Here is a 27,473-nt window from a genome sequence, read left to right on the forward strand (position 1 = left end):
TATCAGTGTTACCATAACTGAAATTTGGGTTTTACAAGTACGTGGATATGGTAATAAATGAAGGCAAATGGGAAGCCGTCATAGACATCCATGAATTTAAAGTCCCCCATGTACACTTCACTTTTCCAGCGTTAGCCCTTCGTCAGAGCAAATGAGTAGTTTAGGAAGTCTACCAGCCATTTACCGCGCGGCCTGGGTCCGAGTTTGTAAATAAATTAAAAAATGGCGCGGTCAAATTGGGACCGAGAGCCGTGTAGCCGAAGTTGAGCCGAATATTGAGTAGCCGAGTATTAATGTATGTGTAAGCAGGTCATCATTCACTCACGTATTATTACTGACGTAAACGTAGAGTGACAGATGCTTTGTTGTGTATGCGTTCTAGTGAGTTGTTATTTTGAGTATAAATTGGGATAGGTATATATGTGAAACCGTAATTGTAGTCCCATCCATGTGGGACGGGAAGACAAAAAGTGATGACCTGCTTACACATTCATTAACAATCGGCTCAATACTTCGACTCATCTTCGGCTACTCAATCTTCGGCTCTCTACTTCGGCTCAACTTCGGCTCATCAATATTCGGCTACTCGGAAAATGGCTGGTAGACTTCCTAAACTACTCAAATGACGAAAGGCTACCGCTAGAAACGTCAGCTTTTTAATTCTTTACGGCGGCCAATTTACAATTTCAACTTGGTTGATAAAACCAAATTACCTTGTTACCCCCACCGATGCAGCACGACAGTTTCTTTAATTTATTCATATATTCAGCAAAAACAGCAGTATAGAAAATGCAAAGGAAATCAAATGTAGTAATTTAAAGGTGCGTCCGCAAACGCTGAATACTAAACACAATACGAATACAACTAAGCTGTGGGTCTCAGGCCTAATGATTGCTACTGTAACAGTGCTTTTTTACTCTTTCAACATCAAAAGAAATGGGAAATTAATTTGTGACTAAGTTATTCGGGTTAAAGCAGTACTTTAATAAAAACGCGGAAGGTAGAGAAACAACCACTTACACCTCTGGAAAGATGATAAAAATAGTTTACGCTGAAGAATATAATTACATGATGGACAGGATGTATGTGACCTGTTTATCAGAAAACCATATCATAAGCAACACAGATTAAAATCACTAACGACAAACAACACCATAGAGTTATCCATGAGAATGTAGTTTTCCTTAAGGAAAATCAGGAAGCACTGTTGTAATTGCTAAAAAAGCGCATGTTTGATAAATTCACATGAGGGACAAATCTAAAGGAGGGAAAGCCTGATCTATTCCATTCCTTCGTTATATATCCCTTTCTCTTCCATGCTCGTAATGTGTTCTTTCTCATCGTCTGTTGGTTTCAGCCCGTATTTCTCACAAGGGTCATTGTCAGGCATTCCATCTTCAAAGCGACCGCCGTTGCTGGGGGTTCCTGTATGTTTGCAGTAGACGTAGAAACCGATCATGAGAACGGCCACAACTACGAGACCACCAATAGAAGCACCAATTATCACCAGCCTGCCGATACTAGGTTTTTCTTCGTCATCATCATCGTCAGCTGCAAGTAAGGATTAACAGAGAACGCGGTTGGGTAAAAAAAAGTCGGATAGGTGTGTGGATCATAACTAATGGCTACATGAGGGTTGCTGAATGACTGAGCAAGGCTAACTATCAACACAGACGAGTCAGATAGCTTCGTTACTCACAGAAAACCACAAGTATTCTATTTTTTTGGATATTATTTTATTTTTATTAAGAGTAACATGCACAGAAGTGTTACTCTGCATCCACAACTTTTTTTCTGATCACGTAGCCTTTGGGTAGGCAGCGCAACACAGTTTGATGATAAAATCTCGCGTTAAATGAAACGCTAATTTACAATACTTTGTTGTCATTTTGCCTTGTTTAAACTTGCCTTTGCGAGGAAATCTTCGATCTTTAATATTTGGGGAGAAATGTGAAACTGATGTACCTGCACTTTGTTATACTACATGATTTTCTATCATTTAAAGGCAATTCGCATAACTTCAGTGTTTCCATTACGCTAGTCCCCAAACGTGGCCTCCGGTAACACAGACACAAAAGAACACATGCAACATCTCACCTTTCTTGCGATCAGTTTCCTTGAGAGAGCCTGGGTCTACTTTCAAACTTCCCAGTTTACCATCGGCTGTTTCTTTTTTCAGCGGAGCAAGGGCCTCTTCTGCCGTTACTTCTTTATCAAACTTCATTTGAAATTCTGCTATTATACTACCCTTTCTGAGAAAAACAAACAAACGAACAAACAAACAAAAACAGCATAAAGTGATGGGCATTTTTGGGAATTTGAAGCAGGAGCAACTATTGTTGGTAAGTCCATAGTGCTAGTTCTTGAAGCAATTCTTTCCTTCATCCATGCGTTCATCATTCATTTATCCACTCATTCTTCCATTCATTCATCCATTGATCCGTTTGTCCTTTCATCCATTCATTCATTTAGTCATTCGTTCGTCTGTTCCTTAGTTCGTTCGTTTATTCATATCAAGCAAGAACTGGAGAAGAAAACAGATAACAGCTTATAACAGTATAAGCGTTAAAATAATCGTATAGCGCTTATGGCAGACGGTAATACTAGAAAACAAGATGTGTTACCTCATTGAGATTATTACAACTTCTTTCAGTTTAAAGTCTCCAGAATACGCCTTCCGAATCTGCAATAAAAAATGTAATTAAACATGTATGTTTCCTCAAGTGAATATGAACTGATATTATCTTGGTTTCCTTTATCTAATCTCCCTTGATTCAGCTAGGGTCTTCCGTTTCACCGTTTCAATTTTTCCAACTCCTCCAAAAGGCGACAAAATTGTCTAGAAATGATCTACAGCTATGAAAACAAACAAATGTATGTATATAGTCATTAAATCGCCTTTAAAATGGAATACGAAATGTACCATTTCAAAACGTACCATTTCAAAATGTACCATTTGCAAAATTTACCATTTGATACATTTTGCTGTTATTTATTACTCATTTATTTATTGTAAAATTTATTGTAAAACCTAGTTATTTGTTTATTTATTGTACAGACCGAGAGAATGGAAACGGTTAGACGGGATCGAGAGAGACGAGGAAAGTGGGAATCGTGGTACAGAAAGGGAAGGTTTGACACAGTGATCTTCGTGCCAGCAACTCCAGGCTCTCTGCTAAAAAACCGATACAGAGAGGAGAGAGGAGATTAAGGGAGTGGGTTTCAAGATCAAAGTAGTCGAGCAATCAGGTGCGACCCTCAAGCGGATGTTGCAAAGGTCAGACCCGTTCAGGGAAAATGAATACAACAACATGAACTGTCTGGTCTGCAGCACCGGGGGAAAAGGACCTTGCCGAAGTATCGTTGTCGCTTATGAGCTGGTATGTCAACCCTGCCACAATTAATACATCGGGGAAACGTCACGAAGTGCAAACACCCGCGGGAAGGAACACCTGCGAGCTCTGGAACAGAGGGAGCAAAGTTCGGTGATATGGAGACATTCCTATGAGAAACATGACGGTAACGTACCAGGCTTCACAATGAACGTCCCGGGAGTGTTTCGGGGTGACGCTATGCTGAGCCAAGATCTCGGAATCAGTCCAAATAAGTAAAGTTGAACAAGATCAACTGATAAACACGAAAAGCGAGTGGTGTTATTTCCGGATCCCTGGGGCTGTTGTCACACAATCGTGAAATGAGGCTACAAACATTTTATCATATGACTATTGCACACTGAAACCGAATTCTAGTCTGTTGCTATTTTTGACCGTTATTGTTTTATTAGTTTTACTTTAGCGTTGTTGCTATGTTATTTTTTACTGTTATTGTTTTATCAGTTTTACTTTAGCGACATTGTTATGTAACTAGATACCAGGTTATTACTCGTGTAATGTTATATGAAGTCATCTTAGGTTTGAATCTTTTAACGATACATCGCGTACAACTGAAGAGGTCTGTAGACGAAACTAGTTTTGTAGTAAGCGTATGTAAATGTGCGTGGAAAGTAAATGTTCATGAGGTTTTCCTTTTCAATATAATGATGAGTAATACTGTCTTAGCTTCGGCAATCAGAATTTCGCGAAGATATTGTAAAATAATGTTATGATTAATCAAAGATTGATAGTTTTGAACCCCTTGATATCCGTTGTCCACACTCACGTCAAAATTAAAATAAAGCAAGGCTATATTACTTTCAGGGCAACAGCTTATAATGATTTTTAAATATATATATATATATATCTCTTGCTTCATCCGAATTGCCAGTTCTTTAAATTTCTCACTTCTCGTGTCAGTTAAACGATCATCATATTCTTCGGAGACGCGTATTTCAATAGTAAAATCTAGAGGTAAAATGTTTTTTACATGTAAGAGTATAACATAGTAGTGAGCGTGCAAATTACAATCCAAAATAAATCACCTCTCTAAGAAGGCGCCAATAAAATATGGAACTTAAAATATGTTAAACACAGTAAAAGTAAATAACAAAAAATACTTTTTGCCGATCTAACGATCTGCGTATCTTTACCTCATTAGATTATGAGTTGGCGTTTTCTATCGCGTTATAGCTGACGAGGGTGCAGCTCAGTCATCTATCGATCACGCATAGAGATTGAGATCGAATAATCTAATTGATTAAGTATAAATCTACCAGTCTTTCAAAGCCAATTAAGTAAATTAACTAAATCCTCCTCGCGGACACCTCAAGAATGCAAAGAAGAGGCAGTCACTTTGTGAACAACCGCCACTCATTGCCTACAACAGAGTAGATAACGAACAAGGTAGCCAATAGAACCCTAATAAATTTATGCTAATATTGGAGAGCAGGATACTACGTTTTCAACTACACCCGTCTTGCGTTCAACTGCCACGTCTGCGGTTGTAGGTCTTGAGGTACCCTCTAAGGGTGGCTTTTCAGTGCTGATACTATCTGCGGTTGTAGGCCTTGATGTACCCTCTGAGGGTGGCTTTTCAGTGCTGATACTCTCTGTAGGAGGTGGCATTGCAAATGGTATTTCTGTGTTCAACGAGGAAGGAAAACAATACTGTCGGGAAAACGTAATTTGAATTTTCACTTTCCATCAGTGGCTAGCACCTAATCTGCGATCAGGTCCCCCCTCCTCTGCAGAATGTTGAAAGAAGGACCGGTATATTTACTTGCGAGATCTTTAGTAAGAAAGCTAGTTTCATATATTTTTTCTTTTCTCTGATTAGTAGATAATAACGCTTCCTTGTCATTGAATATTGATGCTGATCAAATTTTCGCTCACCATAGGTCGACTTTTTACACAAGATGGCAAAAATTGGGAGGGCTAACTAATTTTCTTTGGCTTTATCTGAAGCCTCGTTAATTTTCCATACAAAGTTGTGATGAGAGAGCAAGTACAGTGCTTAAGACGTTTAATTTGTTTGTGAAAATATATTTAATATAATTACCATGATCTCGCCATTATATCTTGATGCTACCTAAGCATCTCAATGGTACATAATGGTTGAAATTATAGTAAATGCACTCATCACCGTTACATTTTTTGCTGATCCTTACGGAAGAATATTCTTTCAATAACGCAGGTATCAGGTTCGTTGGCATTAAAACTAAGTTACTTTCACGACTCGTCATTAATTTTGTTATTTTAAAATTCTTTCAGCATTTCTACATTTTCATAACGATACAATTGCTTACTTATTGAACGAAAGAACGGCGTTACTGTTTGTACATTAGCGCTACAGAATGCTCTATAGTGTAAATGACTGCCTGTAACTGTAAATATAACTTTGTGAATATGAAAAAATGCCTAAGAACTTGTGAGCAACGCAAATAAAAGACGACTCGTTAAAATTAAAGCATTATAATGTTAATGAACCTGATACCTGGGTTCTCGAAAGCATATTTTGTGGTAATAACCTGCAAAAGGTGTTAGTCATATCATAAATCTTACGGCGGTACTTCTGTTTAATAGAATAGAGAGATTGGGCGTCAATAGATGAAAGCGACGACCACCTACTTAGGCAAATAATCTGTCTAGAATAAATTGCACCATAAATGTACTATTATGAAAAAAAATGTTACCATTTTCGCAGAAATGCCCTGTAAACCCTTCATGACACAAGCAGGTGTATTGATTGACATCATCCTGACAGGTTGAACCATTCGCGCATTTATTGGAGACACATTCATTAATGTCTTAAATGGTAAAACAAAAGCACCGAATTAAGATGTAGTCAACTTGAACAACAGAATGGTTTTGTAGTGAACACGAAAGAGAGAACCAGAGAAGCGGAGACAGGTCGAAAGTGGAGAGCAAGAGGGAGGAAAGCAAACTGACAGACTAACAAACAGACGGACACATAGACAAACGGACGGACAGACAACAGACAGAGAACAGAGAGACAACAGACAAACAACAGACAGACAATAGACTGACAACAGACAGACAAACGGACAGACAACAGACAAACAAACGGAGAGACAAACGGACAGACAACAGACAGACAACAGACAGACAAACGAACAGACAGACAACAGACAGACATCAGACAGACAAACGAACAGACAGACAACAGACAGACAACAGACAGACAAACGAACAGACAGACAGACAACAAGAAGACAACAGACAGACAACAGACAGACGCAAAGACAGACGTACAGACAGACAGAAAGACAGACAGAGAGAGATAGGCACAATGGCTCAGAGGAAGACCCAAAGAAGTCCTCTTAATAACCTTAAAAAAAGAGAATAAGAGCATGCTGTACATCTCCTCATTACGTGGCCCGCTTGCATTTGTTTTTTGCTTTTTGTTTTTGTTTCTTGCACAAGTAAATTCTCTTCCTTACCGGTTTCACACCATATTCCAGTATACCCAGAAGGGCAAGAACAGGAGAAATTGTTTATTCCATCTATGCAGGAACCGCCGTGTTTGCAGCTGACATTGAGGCAATCATCGATGTCTGAAATAATCGTCAGATTGCGTTTACAAAGCCTATTTTTATCTTGGGGGAAGCGCTGCCAACTGTTATTTAATGATACAGGACCAAAGCATTGATTTCTTTCCTGAAACTTACGTAGCAATGATTTTTCATGGCCCTTTATTCTCTTCAGGGACTGATGTGCAAAATTTGGCAAGATAATTTTGACAGCCAAGGTTTTCAAATTCATTTTTAGTAACCTTTCATGAAGAATTTCTCAAAGTTGTTTTTTTCGGTTTCTGTGAAAAAAATAAAGTGAAGAAAAGGATGGCAAAGAAACGCGATTGATGTCAATGGGGATTTTTTTACAATTCCCTTCACTTAAAATGGGAACTGTGAATGGTTATGTTATTTTTAGTAGGAAAAAATACAGGTAGATGAATATTATATACTACGACTTATTTCACAACTCTCGCAGCATTCTTTTTATTCAAATGGTGATTTTCAGTCAATGGTTACTTTGATACAAACTGAAGTAACAAGCACAAAAAAGACTAGTGCAGTATTTTAACTTACTGTTCTCACAGCGGGCCCCGGTAAATCCACTCGAACAGTTACACCTGTAATCATTGACAGCATCAATACAAAATCCTCCATTTACGCATGTGTGGTTCAAACAATCGTCGATGTCTGTTAATTGAGCGAAAATATAGAAACATCTCAAAGTAGAACAAGAATAGCAAAATATACGTCTGTCAATATTCTTACAGGGACCTCAGCTAATTTTAGTTCATTAAATTAATCCTGGGACTATTTCTTGAGAATTTTAGACTATTTTTCAGCAGGATTGTACAGACTCTTACACTCTTACACCATCTTGGCTGTAACAGTGAGCGTGACCTGGTAGAGTTACTAAACTAACGAGGGAGCCCCCTAGTTTGGGGGCATTTTGTGCAGACGAAAATCACAATAGCTCACTCGATCTTTCTGGTCTTATCAATCCATCAAAAACATAGGGGAACAGTGAAAAGCCTATGATAACCTAATTCTAAACAGGTGTAAGCCAATAAGATTGTTTGATTGTAGACATGTCCATGTATAGTGTGAATACTATGACGATCAGTGTTACGAGAAAGTTCTACGGGATGATGAAGCGGACTGATTATTTTCAAGAGTAGACTTTTTGTTCATAAGGAGACTTCCTCGTTTTTCGGGTAAAAAGTTCAGTTTTGCTGCGTCGCACTCGAGTTAGGTGATATTGACTGATGGCAGAGTGCTGAGAAACTTGTACAATCAACAACAGACAATGTACAATCAAAAGTTTCACGAATAACTTCCTTATTAGCTTTAGTCAACAGTGTTTATTTCGATATTCGTCATTTAGACGGTTGCATTTCACCAGCGAATTAGAGTTGAGTAGAATGAAAACGGATGTTTAATGCATATCAGAATTAAAATGTTGAAATGATATGCAAATAAGTATACAATAACGCAAACAGGTCTGAAAGATGATCTTACTTTTCTCGCAGTGATTCCCGGTGTATCCTGTGACGCAACTACAAGAGTAATTGTTGACTCTATCCACACAAAATCCACCGTTTGCACATGTGTGATTAACGCAGTCATCAATGTCTTTGCAGAAAAAAAATTAAATCAAGAAAAAAAAAAAACAAACAAACAAACAAACAAAAAGAAGACAGACTACTTTTAAAAGTAAAGCGTGATAATGGTAAGTGCATAAATGGTAACTATGGGGAAAAGATGATTGGAAAGTTAAGATCATGGAAGATTGAGGTAGTAACAGAAAGTGCTTTGTTTTCACACGCACTAGCCCATTCCCAAGGTCCAACTTATGTCCAGTAAGGTCCATACAAATGTCCCAAGGTCCATAAAAATGTCCAGTAAAACCTGTCAAACAGCTGCACGTGTAATTGTTAATGCCGTCCACACATGATCCATCGTTAGCGCAAGAGTGATTACCCCTTTTAAAGGTACCAAATGTCAACACGACAACCGTTTTTTTTAGACGGTAGTAACCATTACCTTTGCAGTTTTTACGATCGCCGGTAAAACCAGAAAGACAAGGACCGCAGGAAACGGGAATAGTCTTCTCCAAACAGGGTACACCTGGGTAGCAGGTATCATTGCTGCAGCGTACAATGGGAACATCACAGTGTCTGCCCGCATAACCAACGTTGCATACGCAGGTGTAATTGTTCACTCGATCTAAACAAGTCCCTGTTCAAAAACACGGCGAAAATGTATTTGATTCCTCGTTTGGTCTTACGTAATTGACATGATTATCTAAACATTAAAAAAATCAGTTATAAAGAGAACAGTTTGAAGATAATAATAAATTCATTTTTAAAGAATTATTCTGCTGTGCTCACGAGATATCCATTCAAGACCGGTTACCCCGATATCATTCTTATAATTGTTAACGTTGTTACAATACCATGCTTTTGTAGCTAGTGCAACCGTTACTGCTGCTGCAGATGCATTTAAGCGGAGCAATACTCTCAATGTCTTGCCTGATGCAGACCTTGACGTGAGTTGTGGTTGGAAAGAAAGCCTCTCTTGGTCTCGATTAAGCCACTGAAGAAATTTTCACAAAGAGTGGTATCATATAAGTTATGGAACAGTTATGAATGGAAATTACTTTTAGATCCCGATCGTCCGATATGACAGTGATATTTTACATGCCTGACTAATTTTACTAGAAGTAGGCTGTACGATTAGAGAAATCTGTAACCGAATGATTATTTTCAATTAACCCTTTTACTGCGTACGATTATTATAATATTAATGAATAAAGGCTGATAGTTTCGAAAGAAACTGTTTGGGGCTGCGTCGGTGGGAGTAACGAAATAATTTGGATATATCAACAAAGTTGAAATGGTAAATTGGCCACCGTAATGATTACAAAAGCTGACGTTTCGAGCGTTAGCCCTTCGTCGGAGCGAATAGAGGAATTGTGGGTTGTATGTGCTTTTAAAGGCAGAAAATGGAGCTACGTTATTGGTGGGTGCATGGCAACGAGAAAAACATGAATAAATTAGTGGAATGAAAAGCGTTCATTGATCCCTGTGGGATTGAGACTGCCGGTTTATTATAATACTAGTTTGAGGAATTTGCAATTGGAACTGGATCAACTAATTATCCCCTTATTGATATTTTTCTTTATTCTCATCACTTGTCTGATTGATATTGTATTGATATAGTAAGGCGAAATTCTGTCTTGGTCACTCATGGGAGTGAATTGAGTTAAGTTTGAACCCACCATTTCCACAAGATACTTGGAGACACTCGTTAATATTCTCCTCGCATCGCGAGCCATTGAATCCAGCTAGGCAAGTACAATTAAAGGCATTACTTTTATCTACGCAGGATCCTAGTGGAAAAAAAGTGAAAAAATAAAAAAAAAACCTTGAAATTGATAAACAAAAGATACGTATAACGAAAAAAAGAAATGTAACTGAATATATTTAGTGAAGAGAATCACCCCTAATAAGCGGCTTAGCTTCAAAACTTTTTATACCTCTGCGTCCATTAGGTGACATAGGGCCAATCGATCTACTATATCATGAAGGTCAAATTTAAGAACAATGATGAAGACAAAGACAGCATTACCGTTGTTTGCACAAGGCGAAGACAGACACTCATCAATATTAACATTGCAGTTTCGTCCTGCATAACCAGGCGGGCACCGACAACTATAGCCATTTACTTGATCCAACCACGTTCCTTTAAAAATGAATATATAAATAAATAACAGACATCGAAGACATGGAATGCACAAAGTATTAATGAGTTTACCAGCGTATTGCTTGATTTACCAGTAGCTATCTTGTTTCCTCGGGATTTTGTTGTGTGGATGGGGATGGGACTGGAGATAGCTACTTATATGATAGTTTACTAATCTGCTGATGTTCCTGATCTTCCTACAATCGTCATCCCTTTCCTTCCAAGGAATTGGCACGTTCACGATAATTTAGTCATTAGAGAGAGTTAGCGTCGCATTTACGTGAAACGGCAAGCGTCAGCTTGCTCCTCATGTCGCACGTAAAATAGCGTGAACCTTGCTTCTTTAGCTTCGCGTGAGCTCACGTCATGGTGGATTTGAAGACGGCCTTTTATGACTTTCAAGGAATAGTATGGTGCCCTTTCTCCGGATATTAACTTCTAATTTGTGCTATAAAAAGTAAAGAAAATCTTACGTAAACGGCAAATGCGAAACAGGTTACTTTCACGTAGAAACGGCAAAGCGCAACCGGCAAACGTGAAAAAAAGCGGGGAAAAAAAGATCACATAGTCACTCTTGCCTTGCGCGTTTCTCACAAACGCGGTGCTCAATAAAGCTCTTTGATTACTATATGAGAGAAGGAAGAATGAATTAAATTGGTCACCGCTATTGACACAGGGCGATGAACTGCATTCGTTTATATCAACGTCGCCTTGTAGTCCAGAGTAACCAGCTACACAGTTGCAGGTGTATCCACTGACTTGATCTGTACAATTTCCTGTAAGAGGAAAATTTTGCTTTAATATAGTATTAAAAGAACTTTGCGTCGTGATAAGAAACCAATCAGACTATCTCATAGTTTAACCCCTACATTTACTACCACATAAATTAGTCATGCCAAGATAAATAAACTGTCAAAATTATGAAAGACCCTACCGTTGACACACGGCGATGACTGACAATAATCAATGCCAACGTCACAATTTCTCCCCTCAAACCCAAGATCACAGGAACATGTGTAGTTTTTCACTTCATCAATGCACTGACCTGCAAGAGTAGGATAAGTAAATCCAGAAGTCTATATACCACGATGCCTTACTCATACAAAGATCTGTACTATTGTCGGTTTACTGACATTGTTAAAGGAGTAATGTAATACCAACAGAAAAGGCCATGATACGAGAACCAATTGACCAATAACCAGATGTCTTAGCTTGATTTTAAGTAACTCAGGCTCTCAGTGGGTTAAAGTCTTTGCTATGAATCTACCTGGATTTTAAGTTGGGAAACATTCAAAACATAAGTTCAAATGCTAGTAAATGGGTCAATGGTGTATTTGCATTTGTTGCGATCGCAAAAAGGCAATGAAACAGCCTCTTAAAAACAATTTAACCTCCTACTCGCTGGTCGACAACGTGACAAAAGGTAGTAATCGATTTTTCAAACTCGTAACTATCATTATTAAAGACAAATGAAAGCAAATGAAAGGAAAATAAGGCTGAATAAACTAATCAATAACTAGAATTCCATGTCGCTGCCTCTGATAAAAAAGTATTAATTAAAAAACTGAAACGCAAGAATCGATATTCTGTCCTGTACCTCGCAAACGAGGATATGATTTACACTCATCAATATCAGTGCTGCAGTATGGTCCTGTAAATCCGGGTGAGCAGCTGCACTCGTACAGGCCTCGCCCGGGAGGCGTCCGAGGAACGCATCGGCCACCGTTGAGGCAGGGACAGACCTTAACAATTACAGATATGTTCAAAGTGGACGACGCTTGACAGGCATCCGTGGCTCTGAAGAAAAACCGAGTTGTTTTGTTTGTTGTGACGATCCAAAATAAGATGTTGTTCTGCACCAGTGAATCCGGAGGACTTCCGTCCGTGAGAGACACGGTGACAGGCATCTCTTCAGGATCTGTTATTTCTATCGGCAGTTCCAGACTTTCTCCGTATAGCACGTAGTAAACGATTGTTGACGTGACATTGGGTGGGTGATTTACTGAAAGAATTGGAAAATTATCAATATTATTACCATTATTATCATCATTATTACATACAATCATTTTATTGACTACTTATTCTTTAAATCCTGATCTTTCAAGATGAAACCTCAGACATTAATCGAGCTACTTGCGAGTGCCGTGGCAGTGGTCTAATGGTTCAAAGGGTAATATGTCACTTCAGTACAAACTGACATGTTGGGTTGATAGGCATCTCGTGAAATTGTCTAGATTGACAACTCAGCAGTTTCTACCGATTCTAAAGGAAAATTCTTAAAACCTTGCTTTTCCGACAGATTTGATGTAACAGAAGTTTCCCCTTAGAGGAGATGCTGAAGCTGACTAACAACGCTGATTTATTTAGTACTCTGGATGTTAAGACGATTGGCTCGATCAAGAGTCTTCTGACCTGACGTAATGTGACATTTACATGCATACATACATACTTTACTGAGACTCCCTTCAACAGGGCTTTTCGGTCACAATGTTAACTAACTTATTTGCTATAATTGAATTAAAATCACATGTATTTAAAATCATTCAAAGTGTATCCAAATTTACTACATGTAGAACATGTTGTTAAAAAGTTTCCGCTTAAAAATATCAATATCTTTAGTATTCCTAATGTTGTCAGGTAGACCATTCCATTCCCGTGGGCCGCGAAAATAAAATGCCCTTTGTGCCATCGACAATCTACATCGGGGGATCACAAAATCATTGCATCCCCTTGTGTTCCTATTGTGAACTGCTGAACGCTTAACAAAATATTTACGTAAATAGTCTGGAGCTAAACCATTTACACCTTTATATGCTAAAACTAAATCATTAAATAAAACCTTTTCTGTAACATCTAACCATCTAAGAGATCTCCGCCCCTGAGAGATATGGTGAAATTTCCTTAAACCTAATACAACTCTGGCAGCAAAATTTTGTACCAACTGTAGTTTGTGTAGATTACGCTTAGATGTGTTCCCCCACACTGAGGAACAATAAAATAATTTACTAAAAACAAAGCTATTTATAAGTGATAAAAGTGTTTTCTTATCTAAAAGGTGCTTAATTCTTCTTATCTGTACTAACTGGTTCATGCAACTAGAGGCTGTTTTAGTAATATGCACATCATAGTTAAGATATTGATCAACATATACCCCGAGATCCTTAGCAAACTAAACTGGTGAGATAGTCTTGCCCAGCAGAGTTAAGGAGATATGAAGTAGCCTCTTAAGAAATTGTGCTGAGCCAACAACCACCAATTTTGTCTTCTCGGGATTTATGAGTAAAGAATTCTCTGCACACCATCTACTGATGTTCCTAAGATCATGATTTACGACGACTATAGCACTTGATGAGTCTGATATGGGAAGTTTAAAATGCAATTTACAATCATCAACATACGCAGCGGCTTGACTGTGGGTAATAGCACTGATTAAATCATTAATGTAGACAGTAAAAAGCACAGGACCCAAGATTGACTCCTGAGGTACTCCGTTTGTTAAAGGTAACAATTCTGAGACTGAATCTTCATATCGTACTCTCTGATATCTACTGGATAGATAGCTACTAAACCAAGAAGCTGCAGAAGTGTTGAGACCCAGTTTCCGTAGTTTTCTTAATAACAGATTATGATTAAGGCTGTCAAAAGCTTTTGACATATCAAGCAGTACTAATAATGACGCTGCTTTTTCATCAATTGCTTTCAAAATGTTATCTGTAACATTTACGAGGGTAGTTTCTGTCGAATACATTTTCCTGTTGCCACTTTGATAACTCGTCAGTTTATCATATTTTGTCAAAAATTCCACAAACTGCTTGTGTGCCAGTCTCTCACTTACTTTCGATAGGATGGGTAACAGTCAAATCGGCCTGTTGTTGGCTGGTTCTTCTGGGTTCCCTTCTTTGGGTATAGGTATAACCTCAGCAATTTTCCATACTTTAGGAAACGCAGCCACATTAAACGAGTTATTCGCCAGTCTGGAAATCACAGGTGCAATGCTCTCACAACTGTCTTTCAGGACTCGCGCAGAGATTTTGTCAAATCCTGGTGCTTTGCTGGTAGCTAAACTCTTAATGACAGACTTTACATCAATTTATTTTACCTCTTGAAAATCAAATTCTTCTGGTTCAGCATGCAAGCCAGTGCCAATACCTTCTTCCCTAAGACCGAAGTCTTTATCCTCATCCAAACCGTGTTCTCTTGTCATCAGGTTCGCTTTTTTTGCAGTAAGTTCTCCTACTGAAGTAAAATACTTATTAAATTTGTTTGCCAAAGTCTCATGGTCCTCATTTGTGCCTGGACGTTTAGCAATACCACGAGACATTTCAAACAACGACGCCAGCTGATGGTTAACTATCGACATATCAGTTGACTGACTGATTGAATAACTGAGCCAGCGAATCAACCAATTGATTAATTGATTAAACAACAAACATATGAAATACATATATATGAACTGCGGTTATGAAACGTATATGTACACGATCCTTCGCAGTAAAGCACTATTTAAGCAATAGTGAAAATCAGACCTGAAAAAAATTTTTTTCAGGTCTGATTTTCACTATTGCTTAAATAGTGCTTTACTGCGAAGGATCGTGCACATATATGATTAATTGATTGTTGAATGGATGGACGGATTGGATTTCAACACAAACCCACCGAAAAAAAAAGGGGGGGTATTGACTTGGTAGAAGCCCAACAGCCACGCGACACGGCTTGATACATATACATTGTGAATGTCTTCATTCGTCAACGTTACCTTGTCGTTTAGACCACCTGTTTGTATCAACATCAGGGAGGCACTGTTCACACCAATCCTTTGGGTTTGGCTCGTTAAGCGAAAAGCAATAACAATTGATAAAGCAGGAGTTATTCTAAAATAAACAGAAAAAAAGAGAAAGACAATGCATGTAGCTACTAATATCACACAATTTCTACATCATCGGAAAGAACAAGAGGTTGTACAATGAAGATAGAAGGTAGCGCTGCCCCCTCTTCAAAGAAAAATAAAATTCGTCCTAGTTTCATGATGCCCCGATTTCACTTATCAAGCGAACAAGAGTTTATATTCTCTTGCTATGATTTAATCCGGCGCTTTCCAGCAGTTAAACATTGATGGAATGATATTGCAGTGCTATAACCTTTGATGATGTAATTTAGGTATCTGTACCAGTGCACAATTTTAGTGCGCCTATTTCTTTAATATAAAGTTACCTTAAAGGCGGTATGGCATGTCAAGACACCTCAAATGTTAACTTTAAATGACGAAAACATAAAAACGGGCTCAATGCGAGATGGTCTGTTTTTTGGTGTCAAACTGTGATTGAGCATGTTAAGGCACATCCTTTTGAAAACATAACACAATCTTATAGTGTTGCAGGACCATCTAAAATTTTCTCAAACTTCTACTGTGAAGTGATTAAACTTAAAGGAAAAAAACAAAAATTGGTTCTGAAAATTCTCCGTTTTCTTCGCTGCTTTTACTTTCCTAATCTGATTTTCCGTCCTTATTATTCATGTTAGATAAATTTTGGTTTTTATCGACGTGGCTGTCTAGAAATCGAAAAATCCAAGAGATTAAATCTTTTCTACTGAGAGTCAGAGCATCAAGTGACACTATGTGACAAACTACGTAATGATGACAAATTGAATCTAAAACAATCTACTTTGTTCATCCAATAATTAATCTTTAGAAAAATGGTGATTTCCTTCAGAGAGCATCCCGTGGAAATATTGCATTCCATACAAACTTTGATGAATGCCATTGTTGGATACAGATATCAACAGTCCAGAAGCTGGTGTTCCTTCCAGGTTTTCATCGTAAGTTTTTCTTAAGACAGGTGAATCCGGCAAGAAGCACTCCACGAGAACAAGGTCTGTCATTATTCCTGGCTATTTACCGCCTCCCGGTTAGCTCAGTTGGTTAGAGCGCTGGACTGTTGTGCGGAGGGTCGAGGTCGATGGTTCGAGCCCCGGCCGGACCAACACTCAATGTCTTAAAATAACTGAGGAGAATGCGCTCCCTTTCTATAATATCAAGAAATGGATGGACATTCTAGTCTTCTCGGATAAGGACGAATAAACCGTAGGTCCCGTCTCCTGCATCTATTAATTAGTTAATTTGGTTAGGCAGGGGACGTTAAAGAACCCACTCACGAGATTACTGTGATGTGGTCTGGCCTGTTTACTGGGAATTGGGGGGGGGAGGGGGCATCTTCACATAAGTTTCCTTCGATTGTTTGTAAACTGCTGATGCAGTCCGGCCAAAGTCCCCCGAAAAGTGTTGTGATGCGCATTTGATCATATCCACATGTTAATTTGCGCGATATGAATATATAATTATTATTATTATTATTTAGTGTCATTTTTGTTTGGTATCCAAGAACTGTTCACAACCTAGCGTAAGTGATGAAAGGAAGCACTCGTTAGCTAATTCGACAAAAGCTCTGAATCGAACTCATGCGTCAGTATTGGAGGCATTTCGTTGCCTGAAGGGTTTTTATAACAAAATGCGATGGTTTCAAAGAAAGAGTCAATATTTGCTACTAATGTCGACTTTTGGCGACATGAAGTATAATCAATAGGCTTATCTAACTCTATCATATAACAGAAAAAATATATTAACAACGCAGGTTAATCGTGCCTTCGAATTTACCTTCCACATTGTATGTTATTGAAGTTGGCAGACAATAATTTTGAAAAATGTATTTATATTCTATGTTGTGAGAAAACACTGAAGGTGAGTGATAGTGGAGTCATAATATACCAGATCAAGAATAGCAGTACCTCAATTTCCTTGATATGACAGGTCACATTGGTAGAGTTTAAAAAATCAGTTCCTTGTACAGCAACCTTCTTGCACGGACGTTTTCGTCTATCCCCCAATCCATTGCCTTGAAGCCTAAGAATGGAAGCAGCGTAGTACAAGTTTCATCTAACAGAGCTGTGGCTACAAAACGCAAATCCATTTCCAATATTGGTATGAAACCTAATTTTTATTGTCAAAAATTGGGCAAAGTCTAACTGCTTCCGATTTGCAAGTAAGTATTTCTTCAAAGCCTCCAGAAACAATCTATTTTCCTGGGAAGCAATGGAGAAGGAGGGTAACAAGACTTCTATAGACGCCAGACTTTCTCTAACTCACCTTGCAATAAATGGTTTTTGATAAACCGATATAGAACAGTCTTCAGCTGTAAAGTCCTTGTTACAAACGCAAGAGCCATTGACACCTTCTCCCGTTAAAGGTGCAGTCGTTGGGAAAAAGAAGTTGAGCTATCTCTTGCACTGTAGGAGACATCTTCGGCATCTTTGGAGCCGTAAAATTTCCAGTGTCGTTGGAATTAACAGTTATGTTTTCTATGATTACATCGTTGTATTCATCCATCAACATTGAAACAGCTCCAATTGGAAAGGAAAGGTCTCCAGTGTACTGAAAAAGTAAAAAAAAAAAAAACAATTTCACTATGGGAGTATTTACGTTGGGAGTATGAACAAGCTGTGTCTGCTCAGCAAGCACACGAAATATTCCTGAGAAGATACGCACTCAGTATTAGTTATTTAAAAAATTCTGCTTTTAGTGCATCAGTAACTACATGTGTCATTGAACTCTGGAGTTACTAACTTCTTGTGCATTTACAAAACTCATAGAATTTACGTTGGAGAACCCCCTAGTCGCCAAAAAGGCATAACCCAAAGGAAATTCGAGATAAAAGCTCTTCTCCTGGACATGTCATTCATCAAGGGCTATGAATGGTAGTGAATAAATCATTGACCCCACTATTTTCGGAGACGGAGAAGTTGCCATCTTACGTCCAATTTTTTTCTTCGTGAGTTAAAGAATTTTGGGGAATTGATACACGATGGACCTAACCCTTGTATACTGTAGAGTTATTGGACAGAAGAAAATCTACAAAAGCAAAAAATTTTTCTTAAATATGAACGGATGCTTCAAAGTCTGCTCTTCACATTTCTTCGATGTTTGTTTTGTTTTGTTTTGTTTTGTTTTTAATCTATTTTGAGAGTTGTGAGCTCGTCGTTGCTATTTGAAATATGCTATCCCTGGGGCGTCGAACATCAGATCAGCAGGACTGATGCCAAGCCCGGTTAAAGATTTCCACTAGACTTTAAAGTTGACAACCACCATGCATGAAATGGGGAAAGAGGACGGACTAATTTATGTATCTTTCCGTAGTGTTGTGTTTTTGCAATTTCAATCCGTCGGTGGCCAAATAAATTTTGTGTTCGAGAGTTTTTGGGCTGTGAAAGGTTAATCAGTGGCAGAGATTAAACTGGTCAAGAATGAACTTATTTGTGGTAAATGCACCTATAAACATTGTTTACAGAGCTTGAAATTACCGTGGCAAGCCTATTTAGACAATTTTCCCCAACCTGACTAAAGAACACCCTGATTAAAAGAAAAGCACCTTGTCTGGGTAAAAAGGTGAGAAGCCCCCATTTCCAGTCAAAATTTGCAGTGGCCACGCTTAAACGCGATGAAATGTTGATCAAATTTAACATAAAGTTGCACAGTAAATATTAGCTTATTGGAAAGCTCAGAAGAAAAAAATACAAACATTTGAAGGAAAATGGCTCGCACGACTCAATCCATCTAATGAAAAGGTCCCAGAGGATAACGAACAATAGAATCGTTGTCTTCAAAACGGAATCAAAATATAACAATAGGCAAGGTTTGATATGCGCGCAGAGAATATTCAATCGATATCCTTGCTCTAACTTTCTTTCCTTGGAGTTGCAAACCAAACTAAATGCACCAAATTTGTAAACAGACATCAAGAGTATTTCAAATTTGTAGCAGGCCTATTTTCTGCGCACTGTTGAGGAAAGTTTGCATTCTTATTGTAAAGCATCACCCCCTGCAGTATTGTATTATATTAAAACCTGTGCAAGAAATTATATATTCTAAAAGTGTTCTCTTCATATCGACAAAATCTTTAAATCATATGATAAGGAGTTTTCTTTCGTACAAATTGAGTTAAACCTTTGAGTCTTAGCCCAGTATAATCCTGTTCTCTTTCCTGTATTTTTTTCCCTTGTTAGTTTTGTCATCCCTCTTCTACTTTGCAACAATTTATTTTATGAGCTTCATCCGGCTCTACTGTAAAAAAGTACTGTGGCAAACAAAATTGAATCAAAAATAAAAAGTTCACATATACGTCAAGGTATCTCGATGTCAGATGCGCAGACTTTAACTAGCGCTTGAACATTTGTTCCTAATTTAGCACACATCTTTCCAACAGGTGTTTCCGCCAATCGCTCAGCACAGCATCGAGTTGCATTCTCCTTTGAAATGAATTAGCGGATCGCCTTTGCCTCTTATGAGCTTCGGAGTTTAAAGGCTCCAAGAACAACTCGTAATCCTCTTCTTTCATGTCGTCCGACCACTGTAAATATCTTTTCTGAGGACTATCATGATTGTCGCACCTTTTTATTCGGTTAACTTTATTTGTACCTCCAGTTGGCCAGAAAACTGGGACACCATCATCCACGCATTCCTTTGTTTTCCCTTTATCTGTGGTCTCATCACAAGCACAGGCACGTTCAAGTGTGGAACCTTGTTTGTTAGTCACGGGTGGAAGTTTGTCGAAGTAACTTGGCTGTCTCCTACGACAATTGAAAATTTAAAACATTAAACGTTTGCAAACATCTCAAAAGCATTCGGTGCCCCAACTTGATAAATATTTCTTTAAATATTTTTCACATCATTAGCGATTAGGCAAAAACGTACCCTGATACACTTCTTGTTTCAAAAGAAGTACATTAAAAAATGTTTGAAGTAGATCGTGTTTAACATTCAAGTAGCGAAATATCCATTTCAAATCTTTGTCCCTGAAAATACAAAAATTATAGTGTAGCGGCAAGGTAAACCAAACCTAAGTAAGGATTTAAAAAAATGGAGGGCAATTTTGATGATTCCGAAACTTTTGACTTAAAGAAAATTTTTCGACGGCTTTATCCCACATGGGCCATAAATTCCAGTTATCTCAATTGAAAACGAACAAAATAAGGAGGCCAATCTAGCCCAAAGACATCTCCACGATTTCCGTTTAATAGAAAAAAAATTATATCCCACCTGAGATTGTTTCCAAACGTGGTAAAATCCCCATGGCGACTCTCATATGTACACAGTCCGTCTTCATTTTGACACCTCTTGGCGCGTGGAGTGTAAATAGTAACATCAATTGAACACTTTCTTAAATGGCTTCCGGATTAACATTCTTTTGTTTAAATTTAAATTAGCCTTTCTGGCCTCGCTTGAGATAATGTATTCTTTAGAATTTTGCACTGGAGAACGAAGCCAGAAAGGCTAATTTAAATTTAAACAAAAGAATATTAATCTGGCAGCCATCTATGAAAGTGGTCTATACCCCAGGTGTTTCTCTCCAACACCACTTTTATGCCGGATGGGACTAAAACCTGAATTGAGAAAAAATTACATTTTTTTAACATAAATGGGCATTAGGAAATTCCTTTATTTTTGGCTATAGTTGATATGCCTTCGTACAGTCGGTTTTTTTCAACATTAAATGTTGCAAACAGAGTATGGCCTCAAAAATTTCCAAATCGTCGTATATACGTTGCCAGTCTACATCTTTTGGCATGGGGAAAAAGGATGGTCCTTTCTTAAGTAGGTTGATTTGGTCTTGGCTAATGGACATGTTTGAAAGGTTGATAGGATCTAACTGATGTGATTGTTAGAGGTTGTTGTGTGAGGTAACTTGCGTTTTCGACGAAAGAGTTTACGTTTCCTTACTAACCTCTGTAGCCCACAGTAACGACGAGCTTGTGTGGCAGTGTTGTTGGGTAGATCTCTTGAGTTGTTGGCAAGCAATTCCTGATTTAACGGAATTGTTTTTAGCATCTTTCTTTGCTCGTGTTCTTTGAGATTACAAAGTAAATTGGAATTTTCTGCTTTTAGGCCATTCCAGATATAAGTCGCAGAGCCATTGTTTATGGATGAGAAGTTCTGTTCTCTACAAGATTGAAGCTCTCTTTGTAGGAGATTTGCTTTGTTCTGCGTAGCTTGAAGAACCGCAACGCAAAGTTCCTTTGAGGTTCGTTGTAGTGACTGCTTACAAAGCTTGCTTACGTGCAGCATTTTTTATTGATGATAACACTGGCGATGGTCAGAATGCACCCAGTCACCTTCCTCAAGTCCAGAAAGAAAAGAAATGGAAACCACCACCGTCAAGGTATCCGGAACTTGAACTTTTTCTATCTAGTATTAGGGGGGATTTAATAAACCCTCAGAATATCAAATTAACAAGGGATAACCTAACCAAAGGAGAACGAGTTGCTTTAAAACAATTAAGAAATTCTGATGTAGTAATTCGAATGCAGGATAAGGGTTCTCGTTTTGTTTTAATCGAGAAAGAGGAATACGAGGATAAAATGTTCGGCCAGCTTCAAAACCAATTGCATTATAAGTCCTTGCAGGAGGATCCTACTATTAGACATTTGACTTTAGTTGAGAGCTGGTGTGACAAATGGGTCAGAAAAGGGGAAATTTCAAACCAAAGAGCTAATTGGATAATTAACAAGGAAAAAAATCGTTAAAGTGACCAAATAAGGTATTACACTGGTAACTCATCTCTCCAGTTAATTAAGAAATGGTCACTGGTAAGCTCTAGTCTGTTTATTTGCTTGCTTGCTATCACTCAAAATCCCATTCAGTGGTCGGGGCCATCAATTATTTTGTTCAAAAGGTGATCTCTGAACGTGCAAAAAAGAGACATGTTGAGACGCGCTGCTATTTGAGCGCTCAAATAGCAAATAGCAAGGCTTGCGCAAAAAGTTCGCTTTGTAAAGGTACATAAAGAGGAAAGGTATTAAACGTAGAGAGAAGTCGGCCGGGTCAATGAACCCAAGCAATTCCGTCCTCTAACTTTTTGCTTTTATTCTTTTTTATTTTTCATGTTTTTGCATTGTGAATTCAGCCAGCTTTGACCTTAGGATAGCAGGGTGGGGACGGTACGATTCTGCACGACTTTGACAGAATAAAAAGTACAAGGAAGATGCTAAGGCATTTAAACAACGATTTAAGTTTGCACCGAACGTTTCTCGCCTGTGAGAGGTATGACTCCCAATGTAACAATTTACACTGTTGAGGTTGGAAAAAAATGTGTTGTATGTTAATAATGAAGGAGTAAAGAATGTGTGACCACCTACTATTGTACTTGCAGCAGCTCCCACTAAAGGCAGTCTTGCAGAAACATTTCCCATTAAGTAAGGTTCCTCGGTTGATGCAAAAGGTCTGTTTGCAAGGTTGAGTTTTACGTAATGCCTTCAGATTTCACGGCGTCCCACCACATTGCTCTCTTGCCATTATGTGTCTTCTGCATGTCTGGGTTTCATCGCAACCAACTGCTGGACATTTACTCCATGTGGACCAAGTAGAATATTGGCAACCGACTGCAGTTCGTCCATGACACGCCGCTGTTTCTCGCATGTTAGGGGAACAAGGTGTTCCACCGCATGCAGGGTGTACAAGTACACGTCTGGATCTGTGTTTAGAGCCAGGGGTCCCACACTGTACAGCACTGCAAGAACTCCATGTGGACTAAGTAGAATATTGGAAACCTACTGCAGTTCGTCCACGACACAGTGTCGTTTCTTGCGTGTTTGGGGGTCAACGTGTTCCACCACATGCAGGGTGTACAATTACATGTCTGGATCTGTGTTTAAAGCCAGGGTTTCCGCACTGTACAGCACTGCATGACGACCAAGAAGACCATGGACTGGTTTGGCAATTTTTTGGAGAACAGCTTCGACGACGACGACGACGTCTTATCCAGAACGGTTCAGTTTCAATGATAAATAGCATAATGATGAAAATATGAATTAAGGCTGTGATATAATTTGAAGGCATGATAGTACTTTACAACTCTGGCCTCGCAGTCGGCTTAAGCTGTGTCGCGTTGACTTCCATCAGTTGGCTTTGACTAAGCCCAAGAATGTCAATTTGACAATCTTCAAAGACTTCCTTTACCGCTAAAACCAAGTTAATAGTTTAGACGAGGCCAGCTATCAAATTCCCAACCTGTATACACAGCAAACAGTTATCGATAAAGAAGCGTCATCATGTCAAGCAGTAATTACTACACAAGTAAGACCAAATAAGTAAATCATCTCTCCATTACCTCCACAAGCCTAATATATATAGATTAGCCATGCCTACTGAAAAGCTGAGCTCAAGTTAGTTTATTTTCTAGCTTTTCATTGTAATAGAATTCCTCAGCACGGGCTGTCGAAGAGGTTACTCGAGGGAATTAAGGGACCAGTCTGGGTGGGGGAGGGGTGGGGAAGGAAATTAACGAGATTTAGAACCGAAGGGACGACGTTCTCGTAATTTACAAAGCGATTAGCACGCATTCTGGTCAGCGGTATTTTCAAGTAGCTGAGGGACGTAACCGTCGTTGATATTCCTGACGTTTTGAACGTTTTTTCGAGGATAGGGTTTTTTTTTTTGCTGAGATTTGAGGAATGATATCAGTATCGGTTGAAATGATTTCTGATTAAGGGTGGATGATAATTTTGATTTGGAAAAATAAGCCATCATTGAAAGAAACCACCGTAAGATATCTCCGCTCGATTGAAGTATATCCAAGTGGGAACAGCATTGTCAAAAATTTGAGACAGTATGGCGGAGGCGGTTCTCGTGTTACAAGCAAAATGGCGTCGAAACAGTATAAGAAAATGTATGGGAAATATTGTTTTTTCAAAATAGCTGTCTAAGAATGGGATATTCTTTCGCTGCGTAGTTGGAAATGCAGCCTGCATCGGTTAAAGCGTCTATCGCTACGAAAAATAAATACTCGAATTCAAGACTACCTTTTCCCAAGGTATACGAGTAAACTCATAATTCTGACTCCATTTTCCCATACAAACTCTTAAAATCTGCTTCAACTAGGTGTTGCGATTCTTTTGTCGTGAGAACAACCTTGTGAAGATTCACAACTGCGTAGTTCGATATGCATTCTGCAGACGTTTGCTCAACTAAATCGCTCGTAAACGGTGGAATATGTTGGCCAACAAATTTTCCCCGAGCCGGGAGACTCTTTGTATTTCCAAAGAGCTCAAAAGCCAAATACGCCATTTTGAAATACCCCCAATTTTAGGAAAGAAGAACACGAAAGATACAAGTCCCAACACAATTTGGCTACCATTTTCCTTGTTTTGACATCTACTTTGGCTTTCTGTGATAGAAAGGTACCAGGCCTTTCTCTGGCGGGGTTTTACGAAAATAGAAAGTTACGTTTTCACTTCACTTCCACCGCCGCCATATTGAATTGTTTGTAATACGATATACCGTTGACATTTCGTAAGAGGCTCGAAATGTCCCCGATTTCTGGTGATTTATTTATTAACTTCCCAAATAACGACAATCAAAATAATTGGATTAAAAAAAATGGCAAATGACAAATGACAAAAAAAAAAAAATAAATAAATAATATATAAATAAAATGGCAGGAACACCGCAACAGCATAACCAATTACAGCGGGCCCAGAATATAAAAGAAAATAAGATAAGAGAAGGGGAGAGAGGAAAATATCAATCTACATGCAGCAAGTAATCTTGGAATTTACTGGACGGACAGTATTACATTTTAAACAAATAGACTTAAAGGTTTTGGGATTATTCGGATCGTAAGAGATAAGTAAACTGGCCAAATAGTAGTTAAACATTACGGTCTTAAATGAGTTCAGAGTTTGGGTTTCAATGTTATAAAGTGTTCCAAATCCGACAAGTTCTGATAAAAAAAGATTTTTGATAAGCAGTATTTTTGCATTTTTTAAGACAAAAATTTGATGGACAATAACGGAGTGACTGGAGTACTACTCGTCGACCACTGCAAAGCTTTCGACATGGTCGACCATAATTTATTGTTGATGAAGTTGAAGGCCTATGGCGTTACTGACAGAGCGTACGTATAATTGCTGCCAGTCTTATCTATCGGGTAGACATCAGTTTGACTGCATTGATGAAAATAATTCTTCTTTGGCCTGTGTTAACTATGGGGTGCCACAAGGATCTATTTTGGGTCCTCTTTTCTTTATCGTATTTATCAATGGTTTGCCACTTTATATAACAGCGCAGACAGATCTGTATGCTGATGATACGACCATTACCTGCTCTGCCGACTATAAGTTTATGCATAACCTTGAACGTGACCTCAATAACTCCGCAGCTGAAATCTAAAACTAGACTGTGACAAATAAACTTCCCATTAATGTAGACAAGACAAATGTAATGATCTTCACTGGCAAAAGACTTGAATCCAAGTTGAATTTTCAACCATCAGTGAAGTTTAGTGATCATGAACTAGTGAGAAATGTTTCTAATGCTACTCTGTTGGGTTTGGAAATTGATAGTCACCTATCGTTTAGTCAACGTGTTGATAAAATCTGTAACAAGCTTTCGCAACGTAGAGCGCTTCTCAGAAAAATCAGAGTTGATCTGCCTCTTAGGCAAAGATTATTATATTAGAAATTTATAATTCATCCTATAATTACCTACGCTAGTGTTATCTGGTCATGTTGTGATAAAGAGTCTTTGAACAGAATATTGAAGTTGCAAAAAAAGGGCGGCTAGGGTTATTCTGTCTGCCGATGGAGATTCGCCATCTGTACGTTTATTTAATAAGTTAAAATGGATTCCTTTTCATGAGAAAATAAGATAAGCTGTTGTTCTTTAGTTTTTAAACTTATAAAGGTACCTTACCCAATTACTTAATTCAAAATTTTACTGTTAATAATAAAGTATACTCTAGAAATACTAGGTATGCTAAATCTAATTCAGTTTGTCCTAAGTATATACGCGAGACAGAAGGTGGAAAGTCTTTCTTAGTCAGAGCTTGCAGACTATGGAATAAATTATCTTTAGAATTAAGACGTAAAGATTCTCTTCCTGCATTTAAGAAGAGTCTTTTTAATGCAATCTTTAAAGAACAGTGTAGTCTAAATCATTTTACTATTTAGCTTAATATTTACTCTTATTTTTAAATTAGGGCCACAAGTCCTTTAGCTTTTAGCTATTTAGAGCTACCCTCTATAAATAAAGTGTTTACTTACTTACTTACCATGGGAATTCAGTGAAACTGGTCATTCTTGCATATGTTTCTTTCGCTACGAAAGTTTGATTTAAACGGATACAAGCTAGAACTTGATGATAAAGAGAGACTCAGGATTCAACAATGAAGATATTCGTAGAAACCTGGAAAATACCTGGATTTCATTCGTGATTTACAGAGATTAATTCCAAAGATCACTCACCTTCTCTTTATTTTTAAGTAAGTTGATGTTGTTATTGGTCACATTAAAACATTTTCAATGGTATTCTCTCATCTTAGCAAATAATCGAACTTCCTGGAAGGTGGAATTGTGGCACCACTTTTAGCATGAAACACAATGATAAATGTCATTGATCTGAAAGAGGTATTCATTTGGCCATCTCCTACGACTTTCACTGGTTCCTATGACAAAATGTTGACAGCAAAGGGTTTGAAATGGCTTGAGTATTTGTGATAATTGGCCAACTTATGCAACATCTTAGGTTATACGATGAATGCAATGTTGTTGTCTTCCATTTTTTCACTAATAGTGAAAAAACGATGTGAACAAACCATGATGAAACAGATATGAATAAATATAATCTCACCTCGTTAGAATGTAGAATTTAAATTTAATTAACTTAAATGTGTTGTTCCTGCTTCTATCATTCTAAATATCACAAAACAATCACAAAACCAAAAATCGACTGAACTTAAACACGAAGGCTCGCTATAAAAGGAGCCTTAGGTCCCACTGG

The 27,473-nt window shown here is 38.2% G+C and overlaps 1 protein-coding gene across 1 annotated transcript; it reads right to left on the reverse strand.

Annotated features, from left to right (window-relative positions):
* Window positions 1–751: 751 nt before the first annotated feature.
* LOC111331584 (uncharacterized) lies at window positions 752–21,764 on the reverse strand. The gene is given in 25 exon segments (XM_088752987.1): window positions 752–1,551; window positions 2,098–2,252; window positions 2,625–2,687; window positions 4,244–4,340; window positions 4,847–5,014; window positions 6,068–6,181; window positions 6,836–6,949; window positions 7,484–7,597; window positions 8,426–8,539; window positions 8,951–9,145; window positions 10,188–10,298; window positions 10,538–10,651; window positions 11,314–11,427; window positions 11,586–11,696; window positions 12,249–12,653; window positions 15,408–15,524; window positions 16,359–16,396; window positions 16,398–16,547; window positions 17,007–17,044; window positions 17,435–17,549; window positions 17,793–17,878; window positions 17,880–18,079; window positions 19,834–19,959; window positions 19,962–20,269; window positions 21,424–21,764. Coding segments are annotated over 25 exon segments (3,780 nt in total). The 3' UTR covers window positions 752–1,279.
* Window positions 21,765–27,473: the final 5,709 nt, after the last annotated feature.

This window comes from Stylophora pistillata, chromosome 3 (assembly GCF_964205215.1).
Source record: "Stylophora pistillata chromosome 3, jaStyPist1.2, whole genome shotgun sequence".
NCBI classification, from domain to species: domain Eukaryota; kingdom Metazoa; phylum Cnidaria; class Anthozoa; order Scleractinia; family Pocilloporidae; genus Stylophora; species Stylophora pistillata.